This window comes from Panulirus ornatus, chromosome 73 (genome assembly GCF_036320965.1).
Source record: "Panulirus ornatus isolate Po-2019 chromosome 73, ASM3632096v1, whole genome shotgun sequence".
Classification (NCBI taxonomy): Eukaryota; Metazoa; Arthropoda; class Malacostraca; order Decapoda; family Palinuridae; genus Panulirus; species Panulirus ornatus.
Window position 1 is genome coordinate 3,232,315 of NC_092296.1, and position 11,506 is coordinate 3,243,820.

General features: G+C 37.8%; 1 protein-coding gene across 2 annotated transcripts; it reads left to right on the forward strand.

Annotated features, from left to right (window-relative positions):
- The first annotated feature begins 225 nt into the window (after positions 1–225).
- LOC139748319 (small ribosomal subunit protein uS8A) lies at positions 226–11,354 on the forward strand. Of its 2 annotated transcripts, XM_071661344.1 has the most exons (4): positions 226–380; positions 4,452–4,608; positions 4,753–4,918; positions 11,243–11,354. In XM_071661344.1, exons 1-4 carry the CDS (start codon positions 264–266, stop codon positions 11,334–11,336), a joined length of 534 nt encoding a protein of 177 aa, XP_071517445.1. In that variant the 5' UTR covers positions 226–263; the 3' UTR covers positions 11,337–11,354. The 2 variants fall into 2 exon arrangements, with proteins under 2 accessions (XP_071517445.1, XP_071517446.1); XM_071661345.1 differs by lacking the exon at positions 226–380.
- Positions 11,355–11,506: the final 152 nt, after the last annotated feature.

Below are 11,506 nucleotides of genomic sequence, written 5' to 3' on the forward strand. Positions count from 1 at the left end.
TCTGACTATAATAATGGAAATTTATCATCAAGAAAATTTTGATGTTAGTACGTTGTCTTTTAAACAAAGCATCTTTTTATATCATACAGATATAACGAATAATTTGTGATACTGAATGAGGAAAATTTTACGGGCAAAGTAAAACCGATAAGGCACGCATCACGAAGCTCAATACTTTAATTCAAAATATCATTTTAAGCATTTAAATAGTGATGTATCTTTATACAAGAAAATTGCTTTTACTTATTCACAATATAATACGTATGCTAAAATATTCCCTACTTCAATGTAAGAATACAATAAAAGAAAATAGCTTAATTCACAAAATGAATCCCCTGTACTGGCCTTTCCCGTGCAGTCGTATCACTAAGGCGGTCCTGGTGAGTCAAGAAAGCTAATATTTTATACCCTTACCCCGCTCGCATGGAGTTACGGTGCATGAAGGGATCATAACCAATTCATATAAGATGTAGCCAACGTTATATAAACAAGTATATAACCTAACTCTGCCAGAAATAAGTGTTATGAATCTGGTGTTTACAACACGTGATCACCTGAGTACCTTGACAACTCGAGTGGAGGATATTGTCAGCTTGCTTGATTGAATCAGAAGCAGTACAGAATTGATAATATCTGTTTTAAAGGATAAAAACTTTTAGGAAAGATCGTAAGTTTGTAGTTATAATGGTACCACAGAAGTGACTTGTAAGTGCAAGATGCGACTCGCGTCTCATCAAGTGAGGACCTGTGTAATTTTTTTTTTCTCGTCAAAGTGCCAGTTGAGAGGTACAGACTACGATTAAGTACTAATTTAGGGCACCGTACGAATAGCTTACATATGATCGAAGCTCTACCTAGGATTCGTACTTGGTAAAGTGATTCAGGTCAGAGAATATGATTTCCTTACGAAAGCGTATCCAAGAGCTTTGATGTTCAGGTAAAATGTGTAATTCATCCTGTAAGCTCTATTGTTGTTTGTATAGAAATTAAGTAACTTTATTCTTGTCCTTATGTAGAGTTTGGAGAATACAGTTGCGGAGCATGTGTTGTACTTTATTGAATGAGGCGATTTAAATGTATCGGGAATTGTGTGGTTTATTTGAAGTGTTATACATTTTTAAAGAAGTCACTATAATCTGTGAAGATCTCACCCAGCCTGTGTCTGTAGTTACTTCTATGTATTCCTGTTTTGAAGTATACTTGTCATTGTCCTGATTGTATGCTGGAAATGTCGCTTAATGTCAGTAAGGCGACAGCGAGTGGCTTTGTGATCCCCATGTATCATAACTATCATCTTTGACACTAGGTGAGGATTTTAGAGGTTTGTTTATAACCTATAAGTATATTGCTTTTTAACGAATAAATTGCGCAGTTTCCGTGATGTACATAACTCTCACTTCTGTTGTTAAATGTAAATTTTTGGTAATGTATGTACCAAGTCATTCTGTGCATTTGTCATTGTATTCTCTAAAGACTACACTTGTGTTGCAGGAAAAACTAAGTATTGAAGGCCAGAGGTAGTGTAATGCAATAAAATCAATTGCAAATGATCTCTGTGTGTTTGTAACTAATTTTCAGTTATGATTGGTACACGTTACTGTGCTCATTCCTTTAATGATGTTTTAGTTATTATAGAATCTTGATTTTATATCATATTCTTTTTTATGTGTGTGTATCCCTGGAGATAGGGGAGAAAGAATACTTCCCACGTATTCCCTGCGTGTTGTAGAAGACAACTAAAAGGAGAGGGAGCGGGGGGCTGGAAATCCTACCCTCTCGTATTTTAATTTTCCAAAAGAGGAACAGAATGGGGCCAACTAAGGATATTCCCTCAAAGGCTCAGTCCTCTGTTCTTAACGCTACCTCGCTAACACGAGAAATGTCAAATAGTATGAAAAAAATTATGTATATATATATATATGAATATATGTATGCGTGTGTGTGTGTTTTTAACTTCTACAGAATACATGGATTTGATAAGTTTTACCTGTATGTGTTGAGGATTGGAACTCCGTCTTACCATGTGGTTGGCTAGCCTACCAACAATTAGACCATAAGGTGACGAAAGCTTTCTACCTAAGAGCAGTCAGTGGTCCATGAGATCACGTGTCACATCATGTGACTTAAAGGATATGGGCTTTACCTACCTGCATAGGTCATAGCCAGCCTCAGTCAATCCTCCAACACTATGGTAAAGTTTAGGTATGCTAAGCATATTCTGGACATGGAGATTTGATGGTAATGATTTATCTGCTGGCGTCAAGGATTTGAAGCCAGTACCATAGCATGGTATGCAGTGACACTAACAATTGGACCTTGAGGTGGCAAAAGCTTTCCATCTCAGATCAACCATTTGTCCATGAGATCCCCCTTCACATCATATTAACCTGAAGGGTATTTAAAGTTGATGGGGAAGCTATCTAGAATTTTGTTGGGTTCTTTTTATTTGTAGAGGTTGCCTTCGTACTCCATATCTTTTTAAGATCATCCTACCCCTTCCCACCATCAGTTTTTACTGTATTACCAGGGCATGAAAAATACTATTACAAATTATGATTCTGTAGTCTAAGTAACTATTTCTTTGTAGAAAGAGTTTATTGATGTGCACTTCTATAAAGCCCGCAAACCATTTCTGGTTCCTTTGAACTGGAACTGTAAACCTATGAAAATCTGATCAGTCCTATGGCAGTCAAGATCAACTAGATTTTCACATCATTCCATCAAAAGATAATTGTCACATTTTGGAAAAAGCACTGGCAACATGGTGCTGGATATCAAATAATCAGACCACACAGGAAGTGATGAATGTACTGAGGATGTATTATAGTTATTATTACAGATTGAGTGAGGATTTTTTAGGTGTTTTCAGTGTTTTAGATTAACCACATATTTTTTAGATAACCCTTTTTAACATATGTAATGGGCATGGGCTATGTTTATCTCCATTGCTTTTGAAGATGAAATAGTTTTATTGACATGTAGTAAATGCTTTGCATATGAGCTATCTGCTCTTGTTGATCACTACCCTGGTGCATCTTGGTCTGGTTTATTGTTAATTGGGAGTTGCCATGATTAATGATAGCTGATTTGATGATTTATTTATCCCTAATAGTCAGTACATTATACCCATAAACATGTGCAAAAGTAACTTCACATTAAATTGTCTTGGTCAGTGGCATTCTCAGTCCACCATTATTGTTATTGGTAGCATATTTACGGTACCTTGAGTGGTAAGGAGACTGATTTATGATTTTCTTATTATTCAATCAACTTCAGTACTTAAAATGCTGCACATAGATTTGCAAACAAGTGAAACAGTCACCGGATGTTATCAGAGGTTAATGACAATTAGTAATGGATAGAACTTGTATAGTATATGAAAATATAAGTACCACACATATTTATGTACATGATTTACAAGTGCTATCAAGTGTCTATTATCACCAGTCATTACTCATAAATATCAACATTAATGATAAGGTCAGATGGTTCATTCACTGGCATACATTGGTGTTTCTCCCTGAAATGTCGTGACATATTCCTGACAGGTATGTCACTGACACACACTACCTAACATATTGGCATCTTTCTGAGATGGAAAGATGGAGTGAAAAAGATTTTGAGCAGTTGGGGACTGAACATACAGGAGGGTGAAAGGCTTGCACGGAACAGAGTGAATTGGAATGATGTGATATACTGGGGGCAATGTGCTGTCATTGAACTGAACCAGGGCATGTGAAACATATGGGATGAACCATGGAAAGGTCTTTGGGGCATGGATGTGGATAGGGAGATGTATGTGTGTGTGTGTGTGTGTGTGTATGCAATTGAATCACAGATGAATAGGTGATTCAGGAATATGCTGTTAGCCACAATGAAAATGAATCAGTTAGTCTCATCATCCCACCAATAAATGTTTTATTATAAGGATTGACTGAAATAGCTGGGTTTTGTTTTGCATTTATTTGTATTTGTAGTTAGGTAAATCATCATATTGAGTATTGTTCATTGTCATTACTATGATATTTATACTATTAAAGATGGGTCCAGATCCACATTGGCCAATATCAGTAATGGTTAGGATTTCTGTTGTTTAACTAAAAGTGATAAGAAATTGATTAAGGACAAAATTAAACTTTACAAATATTGTTGCTTAAATTTGCAAATGCCAAGTCCTTAGGTCGGGATTAAATTTGAAATTATCTAACTGAGATTGTTACAACAACGCAGAAGGAATATATAGGTATGTAAGACCTAAGAAAGAACTCTTTAGATATTTATATTGTGTAAACAGTGAATTCAGGAGTATATCCAATGTTAGGCCCAAAATTACAAAGAAAGATTCAAACTTTGATTATAGCAGATTGCTACCTTTGCAAGTGTTGTAAGTTTAAGGTTCAATGTGTTGTAAGATTCATTTCATGTTTACCCTGTAACATTTACATATTCAGTTTCAGATACAAATACTCGGCATCATGGTACGAATGAATGCCTTAGCAGATGCTCTTAGGAGTATAAACAATGCTGAGAAGCGTGGCAAACGCCAGGTGTTGATTCGGCCATGCTCCAAAGTAATAGTGAAGTTCTTGACAGTAATGATGAAACATGGTAGGTGCATTGTGTTTGTAGTTACTCTTCTCTGCACTGATACAAAGCATTTAGTGTGTATCTGATACAGATTATTTACAGCCGTAACTAGAATAGTTTTGTCTTCCACAATGTTGAATGGCTAAATATTTTATCATTGATCAGGGTACATTGGTGAATTTGAAATTGTTGATGATCACCGAGCTGGCAAGATAGTTGTGAACTTGACTGGTCGTCTTATCAAGTGTGGTGTCATTTCGCCCCGTTTTGATGTAAAAATTAATGCCATTGAGAAGTGGACCACAAATCTTCTTCCTTCGCGTCAGTTTGGGTAAGTGTGTCTCTTGTCTGAAAAAGAATTGGGGTCTTTGATATAACCTAACATGGGAAGGAATTTTGTTTGATATGGTTTTAATATATCAGGAAGCTAGTTACCTCCAGAGCTGTATTCCTCTATTTACATTAGTTGTTTAGATGAGCTTATTGGTAATAGTATTATAAAAAGATATTTGTGGTTAGCCTACTCAACATTAGTCACCTGATGAAGTTTACCAATACAATTAACAGGTTCCTTCAGATATTGTTGTGTTGCTTGAGAAAGGTGTAGTGTCAGTGAAATGGAAGAGGACAAATGTCATAAATGTCATAAGAGAGGAAATTGGGAAAATATTCTCAAATTACAATGTCTCGCAGGTGACTTTGGTCCATAAAACACTGGAAAAGATGATTTTCAAGCAAGTGCTTAAGTTACAGGCATCTTGAATTTGGGAAATGAGGTAATATCACAAATCTGTATGATAGTTGCTTGTAAAATTTTTTTTCCCGCTGTCTCCCGCGTTAGCGAGCTAGTGCAAGGAATCAGACGAAAAAATGGCCCAACCCACCCACATACACATGTATATACATACACGTCCACACACGCAAATATACATACCTATACATCTCAACATGTACATATATATATACACACAAACAGACATAAACATATATACACGTACATAATTCATACTGTCTGCCTTCATTCATTCCCATTGCCACCCCGCCACACATGAAATAACAACCCCCTACCCCCGCATGTGTGCGAGGTAGCGCTAGGAAAAGACAACAAAGGCCACATTTGTTCACACTCGGTCTCTAGCAGTCATGTATAATGCACTGAAACCACAGCTCCCTTTCCACATCCAGGCCCCACAGAACTTTCCATGGTTTACCATAGACGCTTCACACACCCTGGTTCAATCCATTGACAGCACGTTGACCCCGGTATACCACATCGTTCCAATTCACTCTATTCCTTGCACGCCTTTCACCCTCCTGCATGTTCACGCCCTGATCACTCAAAATCTTTTTCACTCCATCTTTCCACCTTCAACTTGGTCTCCCACTTCTCCTTGTTCCCCCCACCTCTGACATGTATATCCTCTTGGTCAATCTTTCCTCACTCATTCTTTCCATGTGACCAAACTATTTCAAAACACCCTCTTCTGCTCTCAAAACCACACTCTTTTTATTACCACACATCTCTCACCACCTCACACCACATATTGTCCTCAAACATCTCATTTCCAGCACATCCACCCTCCTGCGCACAACTCTATGCATAGCCCACGCCTTGCAACCATACAACATTGTTGGAACCACTATTCCTTCAAACATACCCATTTTTGCTTTCCGAGATAATGTTCTCGACTTCCACACATTCTTCAATGCTCCCAGAACTTTCACCCCCTCCCCCACCCTGTGATTCACTTCCACTTCCATGGTTCCATCCGCTGCCAAATCCACTCCCAGATATCTAAAACACTTCACTTCCTCCAGTTTTTCTCCATTCAAACTTACCTCCCAATTGACTTCTCCCTCAACCCTACTGTACCTAATAACCTTGCTCTTATTCACGTTTACTCTCAGCTTTCTTCTTTGACACACTTTACCAAACTCAGTCACCAGATTCTGCAGTTTCTCACGCGAATCAGCCACCAGCGCTGTATCATCAGTGAACGACAACTTACTCACTTCCCAAGCTCTCTCATCCACAACAGACTGCATACTTGCCCCTCTTTCCAGAACTCTTGTATTCACCTCCCTAAGAACCCCATCCATAAACAAATTAAACAACCATGGAGACATCACACACCCCTATCGCAAACCAATATTTACTGAGAACCAATCACTTTCCTCTCTTCCTACACGTACACAAGCCTTACATCCTCGATAGAATTATGAGTACTTTTATAGTAACAATTATGAATGAATGGCTTATGTGATGAAATGGTAAATTCTCTGTATAAAATTTGAAAAGCTTTATAACTATAGAAAAATGGAGAGATAGGGATCCCACAGCTGTGAAGCTCCATCTCAGTACTGTAGAAGTTGGTTATTGTAGGCAAGCTAACTAGTCAGCAAGCACTCGTGAACAGCTCATATCTTTTAGAGATGTTACACGCAGACTGCAGCTTCAGCAGCCCTTTAGTACAGGTTAGGGGAGGAAAGAGATTTCAGGATGGCCCCTCTATATAGTATTTCCTAAAAGTAATATTTAATAATGGCATATCAAGAATTTACAAAACATGGTGTGAAGCAGAGATGTTAATCCCAATATGATGAATGACCTAGTACATTATGCTAAAAATTTTTAGTCATTTTGTGAATTAACAAAGATAAAGTGAATATTTGAGTTTGAGAATGGAGAATTTTGTAAGAGAAAAATTATTGTATATGATAAACATTATTTATTAATTGGGTGTTGCCAAGTGTTAGCAGTTTTTTCTCTATACTGCCCACTTATCTTCTATGGGCTATAGTGCCCACTTATCTTCTATGGGCTATAGGTGACTAAGAGGGGGCTTTGAAATTTTCTCATGTACCTTGTTCATGCAGGAAATAGGGAACATGTATGCAAGTTTTTATTCTTGATGTATGGACAGTTTAAAAGCCACCGTAAGTTAAGTTTTTTTTTTTTTTCTGAACATTAAATGTATTTAGGTCTTGTTGGGGGTAAGGATCAGGGAGGAGCGGATGTATGATCTTATGAAGAATAGAGAGGTATAAATGTTGGCAAGCAGGATGAATCTAAAGATTGCTAGAAGGAATATTAAAGAATGGTGACTGAAAGTGTAGATGGAAGAGCTATAAATGTAGGGATGAAGTCATGCGTAAATGAGGTGCTTCAAGTTTTTAAACAAAGAATGTTAAAGGCTGTAAAGTTTTTGAAGAAAGAATGTTAAAGGCTGTAGAATTAGTAGATGGCATACAGTCTTAAGGTATGAGAATAAAACAGGAAATGTAAGAGGGATGATGAGATCAGAAATGCTGTGGAAAAAAGATGGAATATTGCTTTGGAAGTCGAGAACATTATCTCGGAAAGCAAAAATGGGTATGTTTGAAAGAATAGTGGTTCCAACAATGTTGTATGGTTGTGAGGCGTGGGCTATGGAAAGAGTTGTGCACAGGAAGGTGGATGTGCTGGAAATGAGATGTTTGAGGACAATATGTGGTGTGAGGTGGTTTGATCGAGTAAGTAATGTAAGGGTAAGAGAGGTGTGTGGAAATAAAAAGAGCGTGGTTGAGAGAGCAGAAGAGGGTGTTTTGAAATGGTTTGGGCACATGGAGAGTATGAGTGAGGAAAGATTGACCAAGAGGATATATGTGTCGGAGGTGGAGGGAACGAGGAGAAGTGGGAGACCAAATTGGAGGTGGGAAGATCGAGTGAAAAAGGTTTTGAGTGATTGGGGCCTGAACTTGCAGGAGGGTGAAAGGCGGGCTAGGAATAGAGTGAATTGGATCGATGTGGTATACCGGGGTCGACGTGCTGTCAGTGGATTGAATCAGGGCATGTGAAGCGTCTGGGGTAAACCATGGAAAGTTCTGTGGGGCCTGGATGTGGAAAGGGAGCTGTGGTTTCGAGCTTTATTACATGACAGCTAGAGACTGAGTGTGAACGAATGGGGCCTTTGTTGTCTTTTCCTAGCGCTACCTCGTACACACGAGGGGGAGGAGGATGTTCTTCCATGTGTGGCAAGGTGGCGATGGGAATAAATAAAGGCGGACTATGAATTATGCACATGTGTATATATGTATATGTCTGTGTGTGTGTATATATATATATGTGTACATTGAGATGTATAGGTATGTATATTTGCGTGTGTGGATGTGTATGTATATACATGTGTATGGGGGTGGGTTGGGCCATTTCTTTCGTCTGTTTCCTTGCGCTACCTCGCAAACGTGGGAGACAGCGACAAAGCAAAATAAATAAATAAATAAAAATTGCTTGTAAGGAATGTACCAGTAGAATTTCAGTTGTGGAGGGAAGAATATAAGATGTGTAAGTAGAATGTTACGAATTTATAGAGGAATGCAAAGAAAGTGTAAAGGAAGATTTTGGGAGGAAGTTGAATGAAAAGTTTGTTAAAAAGATAAAAAAAATTGTGTTGGAAGGTGGAAAAGGAAAGAGGTGAATGGTAGAGTAGAAATTTTAGTGCAAGAATAAGGAAGGGGAGTTGCTGAATCAAAAGGAGAAAGTATAACAAAGATGAATAAAAAAGTTTTTCGAAGAACTGATGAATGTGGGAAAATGTGAGGCAACAGGTGTTACATACATGAGTATGGAGATTGGAAGGAAAAGGATACAAGTGCTGGCACATATAGCAAGAAGGAAGGTATTAAGGGCAATAATGAGGTTGAAGTAATACAGGCTGACATGTTGAAGTATGGTGGTAATGTGATAGTGGATGCATTTGGTATTGTAATGTAGCATAGAAACAGGATTGTGCATGAGGATTGGGTGAAAGCTATTATTTTGTCCCTTTATTCAATGGAAAAGGTACTTTGGATGTATTTAGCAATTTTAAGGGAATAAGTCTTTTTAAGTATACCAGGAAAAGTTATGCAGGAGTGTTGATTGATAGAATGATGGAAGGGACTCAGTGCAGAATAAGAGTAGCAAGGGTGCTGTAGGAAAGATAGGATATGTGGATCAGATTTTTGGGGTGAAATAGACTGGAAAGGTATCTAGTGAAAGGTGAAAAGCTGTATGTAGCTTTTATGGATCTTATGAGCCGCGTTTAAGGATGTATGGGGTAGGAGGACAACTTGTTAGACAATGTGAAAGGCTTCTAAGTGTGGATGGGGAGTTGAGTTTTAGTACACATGTAGGTGTGAGACTGGCTGTTTGATGTTACTCTGGCTTTTTAAGATATATATATATATATATATATATATATATATATATGGAAGGAGTGAAAGGGGAGAGGAAATATGATGGCCTATGACAACCCTGTTTGTGGATGAGCTTTTTGAAAGGAGCATGTTGTAAGACTAAATGGAAAGAAGAAAGAAATAAGGGGATGTATGAGAGATTGGGTAAGACAGGAAATTAATTGATGAGTGGATGAAACATACTTTGAAGTGGCCTGGGCATGTGGGAAGAATGCAAGAAGGGGAGTTTACAAGGATAGTGTATGGTAATTCGACTAAAGGGGTTGGTGTGAGAGGAAGACTTGTGACTTGGGGAAATAAAGCTGAAGAGTACTGTAGGGAGAGAAGTGGTGAGAGAGTGCATGGAGTGATGTATGCGAAGGATAAATGTAGACTTTTGTTGTAGCCACCCCTTTGTGGGAGTTCCTGAAGGGAATGGGTGTCCGAGAAATAAACATAGATTTAGTGTAAGACCAAACTAGATGATTTACAGTTTATCGTAAACATAGTTGTAAGTAGGTATGTAAGGATGGGTGATGGGAATTCTTTGGTTCTGCGTTAAGCCAGAAAATCAAAGTAATGAGTGGTAAACAAGCTTGAAACATAACCAAGGGGAAAGTATTGTCAAGTGGAGAAATCAGATCTTGATGTACATCAGATTGTTGAGGAAATTAAACTGGAAAAAATTGGAGAACTGAAAAGATTGTACAAGGAGCAAAATAACAAAGCCAGACTTGAATTCATGATCTAGATAACCAGAGGAAAGAAGGGGCATTAATTGGAGTGACAGCAAAAATGGTCAGGAGAGTTTTCTCAGGATCTTGCAATAGACCAAAAATGAAGAATGTCCAAAACACAAATTCAGAGACAGATTATGAAAATAGAGGCCATTGAACTGGAGCTAATTTTGGGGATTAAGAGAAATATAGGGGGTTGACTGGTAGAGATGGTAAACTTGTGCGTTATTGGAATGGGGAAACAATTAATTACTGAGGGAAACTATAGAAAAGGAGATATACATTGTTAAAGTAGTAGAGTAGTATGTGGCTTGTTTAATGATGGAACAGTGTATAGTATTGTGGATTGATACATGTTGATGAATCAGTGCTGCAGGTTTTCTCAGACAGTGGGTTGAACCAAAACATAAATGTTATTGAAACTTTCTGCTCATTTCATGGTGTAAAATACCTTTACTATTTCGTGTTTTAAGGGAGATATTGTTACTAAATCTTTCTCATTAGAATGTTTTATGATTGATTTTAAACCTGTTCATTGCTGTGCATAACTACTGGTTGTTAATAGGCATTAGGTTTATGAAAATTATTTTAATAGAAATCTGTAGTGCTCTGCATGTTTACAGTTCTCATATAGTGTATTGATTTTTACCCTTGCACATGTTGGCTATGTGTGCTTGTTTGAATATTTTGCAGTTTAATTTTCATAGACTTTCATTTTTCAGATATGTTGTCTTGACAACGTCTGGTGGCATCATGGATCATGAAGAGGCGAAAAGGAAGCATCTTGGTGGAAAGATTTTGGGATTCTTCTTCTAAATAAAATTGTGAATGAAGTATTATAATTTCACTCGGCTGTCCCTGCTGGAATACGCATGGGTACCACTTACGTCGGTTCACTTGGATAAATAGGTCGAGAGACTACAAGAAAATTATCAAGACCATACCCATGTATGGAGACAGGAACAGTAGGTGGAGTTAGGTGGAGG